We start from the raw sequence: 16,895 nt of genomic DNA, 5'->3' as shown, positions 1-16,895 counted from the left end.
ATATATAGTTATTTCTTTTCATATTTTCAGATATACTATTAACATTTTATAGTAATGTTAAATGTATTAATATTAAGTAATGCATTACATGTTATAATGAATTAACAATGAACAATTTATTTATCTAGTAGTATTTATTTATCTTAGTTAATAGTAATTTCTACAGAGATATTTTTACCTTTTGAAATTGTATACATTAACAATTGTTCATGTATTACAAATATGAATTAATGAATAGTGTATTTATAAATTAACATAAATCTAGATGCTGTAATCTGCTGGTGTTCATTTTAATGCCTAACCTAATGCATTAACTTAAAAACTGAACCTGATTTTAAAGTATAATCCAAATATTCATTATAACTGAATTTAATATAATTGATCTGAAGCATTATATAGTGTTTAATAATGCATTAATTTATGATATTGTAAAGTGGGACTTTAATATCTAAATCCATGCCTCCACTATGAATTTAAATGGATAAAAAGTACTTTTTCGGTCATTTTCGGTTTTGAATTGTTTGCATAATTAAACCCGTCACGCTCGAGACTGTCCGTTCATGGGTTTCCTTTTTAAGATATGCACCGCAACGCTTGCAGTATATATTATGTACAGTGGATGTCACCTCAAATGGCTCCACTCAGACTACTGTTTCGAAGGAGTGCTTTTAAAAAGCACTCAGGTAGGTGTTAGCGGAGGTCTGAGGGAGGGAGGGAGAGTCATCTTAAGGGGGAACACATGCGCTGCAGCTGTGGAGTATTAACACTCTGACTGCGCGCTGCTGCAGGAGGCTCTCGGTGCTGTGCTACTGATATGAAAGGAGGAAATGATGCCCCTATTAACAGCTATTGAATGGAGCTACTTAAACATCTTCAGTCCCGCCAAGCAACGGGAAACTGTAGAGACAGCGATTTAATATCAAATGAACACTTTATCATGGTATGCATCCAAACTAAGTCAAGTATTCCCTTAAAATCTACTTAAAAGGATAGTTTGCCCAAAAATGTAAATTCTGTCATCATTTACTCACCCTCAAGTTGTTCCAAACCTGCATGACTTTCTGTTTTCTGTAGAGCACAAAAAAAGATAGTTTGAAGAATGTCGATGGGGTCCAATATTTGTGGACCCCAATGTTCTTTAGTGTTCTTTTGTGTTTCACAGAAGAAAGAAAGTCATGCAGGTTTGGAATGATATGAGGGCAGAATTTTCATTTTGGGTGAACTGTCCCTTTGAGGAACCAGCTCGCGTTTTCACAAGGTATCACTCATTTTAAATGTCATACATTTCATATTAATGCTAATGTTGAGCTTTTGACTCAAAAAATGCGTGTCTGCTGACTTGATGATATGCTATTCATGCCGTGTTGTTTGTCAAATGATAGAGCAGCCATCTATTTTTAAAGAAAAAACTCTGAAAATGACAAACAATGCTTTTTCTTATTGAATACGCTTATGGAGCCGCCTGTAACAAACACCACATCCCAGTCTGGGATGGGAAGAGCCACAAGTACATTCCATTTTTAATTGGTTCCTCATGACTTATTTATAACAATGTCACTGATCCACAAATCAGCATGACACTGCTGTAAAAAAAGCTAACAATATTTGTCTGAATGGGGTGCGGAAGCGGGTTGAAAAGGTCCAATCTCATGGCATCTGGGTTTTTTCCGCAAAAACAATATAGCAGTGTTTCTAAAGATAACAAGGTTGATCTATCTTTAGACCAGCACCGACCCTGATGTGGACTGGCAGTCACATCTGATTCTTATACACACAGACTGACCACCAACAGTCCCACACAGGCTTAATGATTTCCGTGGCTTGTTAATTGCAGCTATCATTATTGAGCGCAGCAAACGCTTGACGATGCTGTCTATTGTGCCCGTTTGCTTACATAAATGAGCATTATGCCTTGATGCTATAAATAGACCTTTTGAATGAACCTAAGATTAAAAAAGGCCCCTCAAAGCCTTTATGTGATTGCAGGGGTGTTAATGATGCTCCAGGGAGAGGTGGTAGAGGGTTAGGGTGGTTCGAACACATTCAAAACCCACAGGGCTGTTAGCTGGCCATAATTGCTCAATTCATCAAAATATGGGGCCCAGTAATTACTCTGGGCTGCTCTCTTGGTGTGTGGAATGGTCGGGGTTTCTTTGAAAGTATCTTAGCGAAACGGAGAGATCAACAAAAGTTTTTTGAAAAGTGCAAAAGCATTCGTGAAAGGGATAGCTCACCCAAAAATGAAAATTCAGTCATTTACCCTCAATTCGTTACAAACCTGCAAGACATTCTTTTATCTGTGAAACACAAAATGAGATATTTTGAAGAACATTTGGTGTGCTAACATCATTGGACCCCATTGGCTTTAATTGTATAATAAAAAAAAAACATCACTGGGACATTTTTTAAAATATCATCTTTTGGGGTCCACAGAAGAAAATAAGTCAAACAGGTTTGGAATCGCATAAGAACATGATGATTTTTGAGTGAACTATCCCTTTACCGACATTCCAGTGCCAGTTCTGGTCTTCTGGGAAGGATAGATGGTTATATCTGTTGTGATGCACTCATAACGTTCTCTAAACTGTCTGAAGATATGGGATACGAGTGAGACACACTGAAGGAATTCAGGTTAATCATAGCAGCTCTTCACTTATATGGACATTCGATCTGAATCTCGGGGAGTTTTGCTGATCTGGTGTGGTTAGCTTGACTTGTTGCCTCTCTGAGCAGCTTCCTGAAACTGCTTAATAGTTGGATTACAGCAGGTCTTAAAAGTTCCTTGAGGTTTACTCTGAGAGATGTTATTAACTATTTAATGATTTTTGAGTGAACTATCCCTTTACCGACATTCCAGTGCCAGTTCTGGTCTTCTGGGAAGGATAGATGGTTATATCTGTTGTGATGCACTCATAACGTTCTCTAAACTGTCTGAAGATATGGGATACGAGTGAGACACACTGAAGGAATTCAGGTTAATCATAGCAGCTCTTCACTTATATGGACATTCGATCTGAATCTCGGGGAGTTTTGCTGATCTGGTGTGGTTAGCTTGACTTGTTGCCTCTCTGAGCAGCTTCCTGAAACTGCTTAATAGTTGGATTACAGCAGGTCTTAAAGTTCCTTGAGGTTTACTCTGAGAGATGTTATTAACTATTTATTTCCTGTCTTCTGACCCTTGTGTCAACCTGTCTTCTGACAATTCATACCTGAGGCTTCATTATTAGGGGGCAGATAGGTGATAGCTTTGTATTGTACGAGACAAAGCAGTGCAAGACAGTATTATAGGTAAAAGCAAGATAGCACTTGATTATGCAATGAATATGTTTTGTGCTGCGGTCATCAAGTGAATGTTGTAGTGATCAGGGACTGTGATATCACTTTTACATCCTGGTTCAACAATACATGCGACTACAGTGAGGCTTTTTGTTAACACCAGTTTTGGGTGGATGCTGTTTTTATCTAACACAAAAGCAACTGATTTTTAGTCTTTTTATAAAGTAATTCAATGATCTGACATCAATTTTAAATACCTTTAGTTTGGTGATTCCCAACCAGTGGTACACTATCATTCAAAAGTTTTGGGTCAGTAACATTTTTTTTTTTCTAAGTTATTAATCATTTTATTCAAGACTGGAGCAATGGCTGCTGAAAATTCAGCTTTGTCATCACAGGAATAAACTTAATAATATTTTCAAAAATATAAATATATTTCAAAATATTTATGTTTTTACTGTATATTTTACTGTATATATACCTGTATAAATGGTATTGTACATGCACCTCAGGGGTACATAAGTTGGTTCTAAGGGGTCAAAGAGAAAAAAAATAAAAAGTGAAATTATATGGGTTTTTTAATCTATTAATCCTATCTTTTCTATTTTCATCCTATCAAATGTCTTCAGACAAATATCAAACTAAATCTAATTCTATATGTTTAAACTGCTTTGGTTTGACAGGAAGCTACTATTTGGGTTTTTCTCCCATAGTGTCTGCTGCATTTAGTTGAATAAAGTTCAAACATTTAGTTTGTAGGTATTTGGTTTGATGTTGATAAAGGCAATACTACGCCAAAAAAGGTTGAGAAATACTTTTTTCAGTCCTGATGTCATCAGAAAGTGTTTACTGGGTTCTCTCACGTCTCTTGGCAGTGTTTCATTTATTAAAAGACCCACTGCATGAATGTAACACCAAGTAAATAATCCATTGACCTTCTCTGATATTCAACATGCTCAACTACAGTGTTGGGGGTAACGCATTACAAGTAACGCGAGTTACGTAATCAGATTACTTTTGTCAAGTAACTAGTAAAGTAACGCATTACTTTTTTAATTTACAAGAAAATATCTGAGTTACTTTTTCAAAAAAGTAACGCCAGTTACTTTGTTTTCCCATTTGTTGACTGACAGCTCTCCTGTCCTCATATTGGGAGAAATTGGAAGTGCAGAGGAGTTGTGTGCGCTGTGTGAACATGATGTTACTGTAGTTCTAGACTAAATGTGAATGTGCATTAATTCATCCCACTCACAAAAAACAGATTTAGTATCCATCAAAATAAATTAAACTCAGAATATGACGCAAACCTGCAATAATTAAATATGTTAAATAACACAAATGTATCTAATCCCATTTTATTAACCAATGTCTTTGCTGCTGACCTTTGATGATCCAGTTCAACCATACTAATAAGCAAAAATGACTTTAGATAAACTTCAGCAATAAAAAAACAATTAAGCACAATTGTTAGAGTGTTTCTTCTCCTGCGTTCTACTGTACAGACGTGAATTTACATTTCCTTCAGCCTGAGGTTTATTCATTACACTTTTTGGTGTGAAAGGGCTTTTACATTTGCTATAAATAGAACTTCTTATATTAAAAACAATCAAGTCCTGCTCATATTTAAAAAGTAACGCAAAAGTAATGTAACGCATTACTTTCCATAAAAAGTAACTAAGTAACGTAATTAGTTACTTTTTTAGGGAGTAACGCAATATTGTATTGCATTACTTTTAAAAGTAACTGTCCCCAACACTGCTCAACTAGTTGTTCTCATTGTGCATAAAGCAGATTATACACATGATTTTAATGCAACTTTGCTATTTTCAAAACAATCTTGTCCTTGATATTGACAGTGCACAGACACAATATACCAAAATTTCAACATATAAAACAGATAAAGAATAGTGACAATATGATATGAGGAATAATTCGGTGTGTTACGTGACAGTGGGCACAGCTGACCTTCGACCCGAAACTGCAGTACTACTTACAAGCTTCTGAAGTGTCCACCTCACCCAGACCTCATCACCTCAGAGACACGTGGCATGTGTTTAAACCTACAAGAAAGACAAAACAACTACAGTGAACTTTAAAAGACATACTCAGGAACCAAATCACAATGGAGCAGTAAAAGAGCATATAAAAGAGCAGTTGCTTTTTAATATTGAAAGAAAGGCCAACTCTTTTTACTTGGTCACACAGTGCAGCTCTTTTTTGAGTTTAGAGGTGTTCTGATAAGAGATCAGGTTAGATAGCGGCACAAAGATAGAGAGACACATTCATCTGCAAATAAGAAACCAGTGCTGTGCTGTTTCTTTCTCAGAAAACATCTGCAGTATTTTTTATAATACATTTATTGTAAAATATTGTTCGTTCCCATTAACCTGCAGTTACTGAGCTGTATTCTTGATTTTTCATTACTTGGCAAAATTTCCAGTCTGTACTATCAACAACTCTCAAAGCAGAATTGTGTTGCGACTGATAAATTAACCGGTTCTATAAGAGCATAACAGACATTTCAAACAGATTCCATATTAGTATGGTGGCACTGCATTGTTCACTGATCTGTTTGACAACTTAATCCACAGAGTAAGGGAATATTGGCTTTCATTTCAGTTTAAAGGTGAAGTGCGTAATTTCACCAAACAGAATTGCAAAAATAATGAATGTTTCCAAACTCATGCCATTGTTTGAGTTGGCAAAAGTCTTTTCAAAGACTCTCTGCGTTTATAGTTTTGGGGTTGAATTAACTGCTATGTTTGTATCTGCATACACTCTCAAAAATAAAGGTACAACAGCTGTCACTGGGGCGGTACCTTTTCAAAAGGTACATATTTGTACCTAAAGTGTCCATTTTAGTACCTTAAAGGTACATATTAGTACTTAAAGTGTACATATTACAACCTAATAGGTACAAAAGTGTACAAAAGGTACCGCCCCAGTGACAACTTTTGTACCTTTATTTCTGAGAGTGTATTAAGTTGGAATAGGACAAAGTATTTTAGCATCCAAACTACACACTTCAGATTTAAAATAGTTCTTCCCGTTATGTGTTAAGTCCATTCAGTGTTTTGTGGGCGTTTTTTGACAATGTGAGATATAATAAAGAGAACAGACTGGCCAGAGATCTCAGAGGCTTTCGTGAGCTTTAAATAGTAATTCATCCTTTTGAATTTAAGCAGCTAGACGCAACAGAAAGCAGCGACGTCTTAAAAACACAGTGCTCATGGCGCGATACACTGGAAAAAAAAAAAAAAAAAAAAAGTGGACCGCGATACGTATCGTGGGTGGTGTATCGCATTTTTTCGGTTCGGTTAGAATATTGTTACACCCCTAGTATTGAACCTTCTTTAGTTTCATAAATCGCTATTATATACAGTGTCATATGAGATGACTGAGTAAAGAAAAACCTGCAACTGTATTTGTCTAGATAGATATCTCAGTGCCACATTGATGAGCATAATAGATGGTCTTTTCACAGCTATGCTAGACTGTCCTTTATATCAGATAACACAGGATATATTTAATGTTGACATCTTGACTAAACCGTAAAACAGAAAAAAAAAAAAAAAAAAAAAAAGTGGACCGCGATACGTATCGTGGGTGGTGTATCGCATTTTTTCGGTTCGGTTAGAATATTGTTACACCCCTAGTATTGAACCTTCTTTAGTTTCATAAATCGCTATTATATACAGTGTCATATGAGATGACTGAGTAAAGAAAAACCTGCAACTGTATTTGTCTAGATAGATATCTCAGTGCCACATTGATGAGCATAATAGATGGTCTTTTCACAGCTATGCTAGACTGTCCTTTATATCAGATAACACAGGATATATTTAATGTTGACATCTTGACTAAACCGTTGAATCAATAGCTGTCCTGTTGAGGAGGGGTTGGCAGAGAGTCATTTAAGAGAGTCAGTATGTTGGGTCTGTAAATCAGCAATGGTTACTGATGCTGAGCTGGCTTATAGCAGACAGTCATGTGCAAGTTATAGGGAAGGCCCTTGTCATAACATAGCCTACATGCTTTATGTACACAAGTGGAGTGCCAGGATTTTAGGAGCAGGAAATGTTTTTTATGGACTGAGGCTATGTGTTGACGAAGGACTGCAAAAAGTAAATAGCCTCTCTTACAGAAAGAGAGAAACTGTTTAGTGTAGCAGGCATTACATGTGCTTTGATAATGTTGAGTTGCTTCTCATCTGGTGGCTGAAACAGAGAGAGTTTGTCATTAATAAACTGATCCAGACAGAATCTCTGCATAGAATAGAATTGGAACAGCCACCATTCACAAAAATCTACACATACCCACCGTTTGACTTTTCGTTTATTAGTTATTTTGGTACAATTGATCATACTTTCAGTAACTAAGAGTGGAGTACCAGGATTTTTTTATATTAATTAATTTATATATATTTTTTTCCATTTTATTTTCAGTTTCAGAAAATCTCTTGTTAGTTTTAATTTAGTTTTAGTTGTTGTTTATTTTATTTTATTCTTAAGTTAATTTCCTGATTCGTATCCTTAAAATGTTTTAAACAATGTTAAATTTCAGTTTATTGTCATTGCTATTTAGCAACATTTTCATGTTTACTGCAGGTACGCATCAAAAGTGTCAAGTTTCATAATATGCCATGTATCATAAACTAAAACAAAAATATTATTAAAAAAATTATTTAGAGTCATAAACGTGTTTTTGTTTAGTTTTTGTTGTTGTTATTGTTTTTAACTAAAAAATATATTATGCTTTGCACACCTGCATCAATGGTATGTGGGGTGAAAATAAAACATTTTGAGAATTTTCACAATTATATTTTTTCTTGTTTATATTTTTTAGTTAAATCATTTGTCAGTTTTTGTTTGTGGAGTACTCTTAGCTCCATTTTTAAATCAAGTCTGTGGATTTTCCTTCAAAATCTGCACAGAAAGTGTTTGAGCCTCTTTTTCCTTTTATTTCGCCTTTTTTGTTAGATTTTCAACTGTCACAAGTTACAATGTGATGTGTCATACAATGCAAACATAAAGCTAACCAATTGCCTCATCTGTATCTTCCACAGGAGATGCCCCTGACGTCATGAAATTTGACATTTCTAAGGAGGGCAGCACTCTGTCTGTGGTGGAGCAGGCCAACGTGTGGCTGTTCCTTAAAGTTGCCAAGGGCAGCCGAGGGAAGGGGAAGGTGTCTGTTCAGCTCCTGCAGCATGGCAAAGCTGACCCAGGCTCTGCGGATGGACCCCAAGAAGCGGTGGTGTCCGAGAAGACTGTGGACACGCGGCGCAGCGGCTGGCACACACTACCGGTGCCCCGCATGGTGCAGACCCTGCTGGACAGGGACAGCAGCTTGCTCAGTCTCAATGTCTCCTGTCCAATGTGTGCCGAAGCCGGCGCTGTACCCATCCTGGTGCCTGCAGAAGGCAACAAGGGCAAAGAGAGAGAACAATCTCACCGACCCTTCCTCATGGTCGTGCTCAAGCCAGCCGAGGAGCACCAGCACCGGCGCAGCAAGCGTGGCCTAGAGTGTGACGGCAAAATCCGCGTCTGCTGTAAACGGCAGTTCTACGTCAATTTCAAGGACATCGGGTGGAGCGACTGGATCATCGCTCCGTCTGGATACCACGCTAACTACTGCGAGGGCGACTGTCCCAGCCATGTGGCCAGCATCACTGGCTCTGCCCTCTCCTTCCATTCCACCGTCATCAATCACTATCGGATGCGCGGGTACAGCCCCTTTAACAACATCAAGTCGTGCTGCGTACCCACGCGCCTACGGGCCATGTCCATGCTCTACTACAATGAAGAGCAGAAGATCATTAAGAAAGACATCCAGAACATGATAGTGGAGGAGTGTGGCTGCTCATAAGACGCCATGAACTCCTAACAAACACTTCAATGTTGGTACAAAGCACATATCAGAGGACTGGCAGTCTGTGTTCACCCACAAACTTTTGAACTGCAAACTCGGGCAGTCTATTTGTTTTTCGATCATTCCAATAGGACTGATTATTGGAGCGGTCTTTGTGGCACTTTCATATAAAAATGACGGAGGAGAATAAAGCATAATATATTTTTTTTAATGAAGGGAGACTGAGAGGGAACGGGTGCATGGGTCAAAGTGTCAGCCCTCATTCTCTGCACTGCAATAAAGAGACTTATTTTGAAGTGTGGAATTATATATTCTGAGAAGAAGAAGAAGAAGAAAAAAATATGCAACTCTATGCAAGTCAAGTATTATTACTGGATGTTCTTTTTTTATTATTATTATTTGTCTTTTAGCTTTTGTTTAATGTTGTTTTTATTGCCATCCCTTTTCTCACACACAAAAATGTGTCATTTTTTAGTACATAATTTAGTAGTTTAGTAGTTGTGTTTATTTCATTTTTCTTGAAATACTTGAACAAAAATTTGTTTGACCAGCTGCTGGAGCCAAACTACATTATTATTGTTATTATGATTATTATATTGCTATTATCTCCTAAACATTCTGAATGTTGATAAACTAATATAAATTTGCACTAAGCCAACATTCGTACCATGTGAGCCCCAGAGCATTATGGGCCGCATTCTAGTTGCCATATCATCTAGAACCATACGCATTTGGAACTTACACATAGTAAACCAAAGACCATACACATCCCTTTCTCAGAGCAAATTCCCAAAATGCCCAGCTCTGTGAATTTATTCAAATTAGGAACAACTGTGTATGGCCAACATAACGTACCATTAACTCAATATAGCACATAAAATAACTTTCATTTTTGTTTGTTTGTTTTTTCCTGAAACAGCCTCAATGTTAAGATACTTTTTGCTCTCTCTGTTTCAACAGTGTTTGTCTCTACCAATGTATAACAGAGGTCTTAGATTCTGAACTGAAACCTAGCCTTCAAACATTGTTCTTGACAGAAACATTCAGTAAAGAGAGAGATAGAAACAATGTTTTGGCAATGGCAATTTGCTTTGTCAGATTCACAGTACAAGACATTAAAGGAACTTACTGTGTTTTATGTAGAGTTATGCAACATATGGTGATATGTTGCCATGTTGTACAAATCAAAATATGTACTTGTAATGTTTTATATCTAATTTATTTTGCAGCATATTCTTTGCTTCACTATTAAAGCTGAATTGTACAACTTCACCTTTTGATTTTAGTCAACAATGTGTGTTTACCAGGCCAGATGATAATCTGCATTTCAACACTAAATGCAAGTTAGTTTGGGTTTCACTAAATGTAGTCCAATTAAGTGTATTTTTTTGCAGATCAACTGACAAATCGGTCACGTAACCCCACATATTAGCACTACACAGCCAAAGCAGATGCTGTGCAAACTGTGAACTCCTCAAGGGCTGTTTTCTGTCTTTTTTAGCCTGTTGGGAGGTTTCACTTGTAAGGAGTCAAAAGAAACATCTAATATATATAATGTATTATATATACTAATCTGACTGATAAACCAGTAAAAAAAAATAGTAATTAATTAATTTTAATAATAAATTAATAAATAGTCATGGCTCAGATTTGAAGTTACACACTACAATAATTTTTTTTTTTTTTATTGTACTTGAAATAAGTCACCAAGAAAGAAACCAAGAAATTATGCTCATCATGGCTGCACTTATTTGATCAAAAGTACAGTGAAATGTAATATTGTGAAATTTGACAATATTACAATTTAAAATAAGTTTTTTATTTGAGTATACAGTAAACTGTATACAGTATTTTTATGATGGCAAAGCTGAATTTTCAGCATCATTACTCCAGTCTTCAGTGTCACATGATTCTTCAGAAATCATTCTAATATGCTGCTTTGCAGCTTAAAAAAACATTTTTGATTTTATTATCAATCCTGAAAACAGTTGTGCTGCTCAATATTTTTTTGTGGAAACCTTGATAATTTTTTCAGGATTCTTTGATGAATAGAAAGTTCAAAGAACAGCATTTATTGGAAATAGAAATCTTTTTTAACATTATAAATGTCTTTACGTTTGATCAATTTAATGTATCCTTCCTTGCTGAATAAAGTATTAATTTCTTTCCAAAACTTTTGAACAGGTGTGAAAATCACAAACCGATATGTATTATAAGTACATGGTTTTCTATTTAACATAGTCAAAGCATAAAAGGCCTTCAATAAGAGATATGTGCACTTACAGGGGGACCTTGTCAGCACACCGACATGCTGTGTCAGGACAAGAGATGTGACCCAGGGGTAGAAAGGTAATTACCGCTATCATCACTCAGCAAATAAAACCCCCACAGGTCCTGTGAAAAAGAGCCTCTCTCTCAGAGGAGGACATAATCTCTTCCCCATAAACCCTTCATGCCATTTAGAGCACAGCAACAGAACACAAAGCTGATTTATCACTAATCATCATTTGAAACAAATCTCTCAGCATAGAAACGCAAAAAAAGATGATCAGAGTTCACATGCTTACCAATCATTTCATTGCTGCCTCTATTATAATTAATGTGACAAGTACTTTCATATGACTTCTGCCTTTGAAGATCCAGTAAGAAATATAGGTCAAGGTCAGTTCTCTTTTCACTTAGTCTTGCTAACTTTACAGAGACGTTCATTTCGCTTGGACATCTTGATGTTTGAGGCTTGAGGGTGTTTACATGAGTCTTTAATTATCCGCCTATATCCACAAACAATACATGCTTTGAAATAGTGCATGTGTAATATTGCTGGTGACTGTTATCCAATGCGTCACACATGCATGTGTGCCTTTATAGTGCCATAAAAGGAATTCACATCTTTGTTGGGTTTACTTGTGTTGATAACTCTACATCCTCTGCTAACATTCATCAGGAACCATAAAAAAGGGATGATGAACCAAAACAGACACGGCAGAGTTCAAGTTCATTTCCTTGCGAAGGTACAGCTTCCACACAAATACAAATCGCAATTTTAAATTAATTAATTCTAATATTATTTAATAATTTGTATATATTAATCTACATTTACTAATGTCATATAATGATTTATAATTAGCTATTAACTGACTTTCTGTTTAGAAACAAGCTGCTTGCAAACTTTTGCTGCCATCTAAGATTGACAATGTATATCATCAGTAGACCTTGTGAGGTTTAAACATCACATGATGCATTCCCGTCCTTCAAGGACATGAGCTTGGAGAACTCAAAATACCCCCGACAGGAGAATAAAGGCTGAGAGGAGGGGGCTGGATCTACAGAATCTGTGTGTGTGTTAAGCATTGTCAATCCTCCAGGAATAAATGTGTTTGTAAGGGTGTTTGTATATGTTATAAGGGCTGAGGTGTTTATTTAACACCTCATCTGTCAAAATGAAGACAGGGGATGTGTTTTACATGCCTTCTAAAACTTGGACTCTGTATATACCATCTCTCTGACAGTATGACACATTTTAAACCCCTGAATGGGACATGGTGGCCTTGAATCTGGCCAGCGCCCTCCCATTCATATTTACAGAGTCTCAATGCTGGCTTACATTAAATTCAATATTGGCTAAGTTCCCCATTCAAGAGTTGTGAAAACTGGTATTCTGTTGCATGCATATGTAAAAAAGCTCTTTTTGAAAAACTGGCTGAAGGACAGATTGAAACATGAAGTACAGTGGCTTTCTGAGCACTGTGAAACAACTGATATTGGCACAAATCTTTTTAAAAAAAGGTTCCTCAAATTTCATCTCAGTGGCCCTAAAGACCTAAAGTAAGTTAAAGGAATATTCTGCGTTCAATAAACTTAATTAACAGCATTTGTGGCATACCCCAAAAATTTATTTCAACTCGTCCCTGGAGCTTACGGTGAGGCACTAACAATAGTAGAGAATGGGCCAATTTTTGGAGGATTTAAAAGCAGAAATGTGCAGCTTACAAATTCATAAATGCACTTACATTGAAGGCTGGAATGCAGTACATGACTTTTAAAATCTGAAGAGATTTTAAATCACTAGGCGTCATATACTTGTAGACTTTGTAAATGGTTACAGAGAAAAATTAGAAATCATGTACTAAATTACTGAGGATCACTCACTACCAGACCTTCAAGTTGCTCTAAACACAACAAACTTGCGTAGAAACAAACGCCTAATTACTAAAAGCCACGTGACAAAAGATTACAATGTGTTCTAAAATCAACTCAAAATATCAAACATGATTGATACGCCTGGATCTAACTTTCGGTAACTAGTGTCAACTCCTCCAGACTGTAAACCAGGGAAAAAAAATCTGGCCAAAATTCACGTAGTGTTATCCAGCCTTATTGAAGTTCACTTGTTCACACTTACATTTAATAAATAGACTAAAGGTTTTGCGTATTTGGCGTGCTGTCCGAGGGGAGGGCTCCGAGATCAGAATTTGGCCCGAACCCAGAGAAGCCAACCATGTTGTATTAGCTGAGCTGTAAAGCTGTTTAAGCTTTAAAAGGTTAGTATTCAATTTTTCACACCAAAATCATTTTAGCACACATATCGTTTACAGACGATATGTTAAAATTAGCATTTTAACATTTACAGATCGGCCCTATTCAAGAGAACAACTTCCTATGAAACCTGCACAAAGTATCAGTAATATAATAATAAAAAGTTGCTGCAGCCAGGGAAGTCTGTGACTTTTTTTCTTCATAATAAATTACTTGCACAGATGAAATGCAATAACAAACGCTGTCATGTTATCTTGTGTTCAGAGGTTGAATGTTTGAGACCGTAATCATGTGAGACCGTTCTGTGAGGCAATTAAACCAAATCATCTTGATGACAGATTTTTGCTCAGGCATTTCAGATTGACTAAAACAATACTTTAGATGGTGTGCAATGTGATCGGTCTGCTGGTTAATCCAGTGCCCAATCACATGATCTGTTGAGGCGAAGTCACGTTTTTAGTTACGCATCCAGGAATTTTATTGTTAAATGTGTTTTCATCATAATTTATGCACATTTTATACAGAATGAAAAAAAATATCCACCTCAATTAAGAGTTTTTTATGTGCATTATAAGATTTTATGCACATAAAATTATCTTGGGGTTTCCATTCAACATTTCTAAATGCAATATCCCAAAATTTGAAAACGCAGCTACTGTAATTTGGTGGTCATCAACATTGTCACAAATGCTGCCAATTGAGCTTAACTTGTACTGAACCCGGAATATTAATTTGACAACCATAATTACAATGTTCTAGACACACATGCTGTGTGTCTGGGTGTTAATCTAATACCTGATGTGCACTTGACTTTTTCAGACAGCCCAGGCTGCCTGTTCAAGTCTCAGAAGCAACAATGGTACCATGGCTCTGACAATGGCTCCCTCCTGGGAACGCCGGTGAAGGGAGAGCTATCTCAAGGTTGTCAAGAGCTTAATCTCATGCCAGGCTTCTGAGGGGTTGTTCAAATCTTGACACTCTTTTCAGGGCGATAAAAAAGTCTGAAAGATAGAAAAGAAGTAAAAAAACAAGGTCTTGCTGCCTTGGCCTACAGTAGAAGTCCACACAAGGTGGTCTGTTGTTTTCAAGGCTGAGAACAACGTATCATGTCTGCTGGTCTGGTCAGCTTTCTCACTTTGACAATAAGAGTGAGAGTGACCGGGAAATCTAACACTCATCTCTTTGTCTGCGGAGAAAAACTAGAACGGCAGCCTACAGACTGCACGGCTCCTGTGTTATCACTACAAACCTCCTCTTCCCTTTTTTTCCACCCCTGACTCCTCTTCTCTCCACTGAGACATAAACTCCTTTATATTGCATAGTATGTGGGCTTGAACATGGACGCAGGTAAAGTAATACCTGCAGAGGGCACAGAAAGTGCATTCAGGACAAGAGAAAGAGGGCAGATAAGACCCTGGTTGGCGATGGAGAGCACGGCCCTACACAGATCTGTCCACTTGTGCACTGACCCAAAATCCCATCAATGGTTTTATCATGCCATTAGCAGGGAAACAAAGGGTGTCTTGCAGATTCTAATTAGTGCTATACCAAAGTATAATTTTTATACTAAACATCTCTGACCTCTAAGGGTACAGTTCACCCAATAACGATGTATTAAAAACAGAAATGTTTTACCATTGCTTTTTTGAAAAGTTTTGCATACAGTTAACAACGTTGTCAAAACAATCCCCACACACACATAGATCAGCGAAAATGACTACAATTTTATGTATGTACTGCATGTATGATGTTGAGTTGACAGTAGCAGTAGCTTGAGTTTTGTTGAGGACAAAAATCTGTAAATATCTTGTTCTTAAAGCTTTAATAATTATAACATAGAATCTGAGATGTAACAGTCCTAGCAGAACTTCACAAGGTGTTTGCACCGTAACATGCTATTTACTTCAGGCGCTAGGCCAGGGGTGTCCAAACTTTTCCTAAAGGGGGCCAGATTCGACGATGTGGAAACACTGGGGGGCCGGATGCTTCTACATATATATATTATGTATGTGTGATGTTGAGTTGACAGTAGCAGTAGCTTGTGTTTTGTTGAGGACAAAAATCTGCAAATATCTTGTTTTTAAAGCTTTAATAATTATAACATAGAATGGCTTTATGGTATTTAGTCTATTAACACATGAAAGCACAAACTGCTTATATCAAAAATGTCTGTAATTTGTGCTATATTTCATAACTCCCTTACATTATATTAAATTGGCCTATATGTCTACATTAATAATAAAAGAAGATTCTGTATAAATATGCAACATTTCTGCCACAATACCACAGTTACTGTTACTACAGTAAATCAAAATGTTGGTGATTTGTGGATTGAAAAGTATTCTTACTGCATTGTTGTCGCACAATGTTTCTCCTATTTTCCGCGTTAGTGTTGTTGAGAATGTCAGCGCTGTTTCATCTGCCTTTGACATCTGTGGTTTGTATGGAAACCTCTGCTCCAAACTAAAACGCTTCTCACAGCGCTGTTTAGTTTGTCTCGTGATCGAGATCAGTCAGCGAGTAAACGCATTTGTTCGGAGCTCGCGCTGCGCTGTCTTTAGGCAGAGCTAAAAACGGTCAGTGCAGCGCGGTTCAAACGAGTCGCGCTCTTCCGCTTTTGACGCGTTTAGGAATCCGCGTGCGCTAAAGAAATGAAAGCGCATATGAGTTATCAAATTGTTATCACTCGCGTTTTACTACATCTTGTCTAAAATGTATTGCTGCCATCTTGTGTTGACATTGTGAAACTGCATAGGCCTATTTTGTAAATTATGCTTGGCGGGCCATATATAATATAGACTATTAAAACAGCTGCGGGCCGCTTAAAATTCATCCACGGGCCGCATTTGGCCCGCGGGCCGTAGTTTGGACACCCCTGCAACCATTTAATTCATCCATTTAAACTCCGCCCATGTATGAGTGATTGTATGTTTGTTTGCTTAGATTATTTATGTGTTAGTGTTTAGATAATAAAACTTTTGTGCACAAATTAAATGAGTTTCTGGTTCTGTCACCGCTTGTGACTAGTGTCCCTTTTACGATCCTATTTATAGCTACATGCTCTAGTGCATTAGTACTGTAAGAAAGTTATTTTCTGTGGCCACGAAAATATCCTTTCTTAGATATGATATGAAATTATACTGAATGTTCGCTGGACGAACAGATTAGTTGATTGTAATATTAATTCTGCTACAGTTACTACTGGCAGCTGA

The 16,895-nt window shown here is 36.9% G+C and overlaps 1 protein-coding gene across 1 annotated transcript in view; it reads left to right on the top strand.

Moving 5' to 3' along the window:
* The window catches only part of LOC107689419 (inhibin beta A chain-like), an 11,677-nt gene extending 2,268 nt beyond the window's left edge, over nt 1-9,409 (top strand). The window contains exon 2 of the mRNA XM_016487391.1: nt 8,342-9,409. Within this exon, the coding sequence (XP_016342877.1) occupies nt 8,342-9,144 (803 nt within the window). The 3' untranslated portion in view covers nt 9,145-9,409. The remainder of the gene's footprint in view (nt 1-8,341) is intronic.
* Nucleotides 9,410-16,895: the final 7,486 nt, after the last annotated feature.

This window comes from Sinocyclocheilus anshuiensis, unplaced genomic scaffold, assembly GCF_001515605.1.
Source record: "Sinocyclocheilus anshuiensis isolate Anshui unplaced genomic scaffold, SAMN03320099.WGS_v1.1 scaffold1291, whole genome shotgun sequence".
Classification (NCBI taxonomy): domain Eukaryota; kingdom Metazoa; phylum Chordata; class Actinopteri; order Cypriniformes; family Cyprinidae; genus Sinocyclocheilus; species Sinocyclocheilus anshuiensis.
Note: the sequence above shows the minus strand (reverse complement) of the source record. Positions and strands in the feature narration are given on the sequence as shown.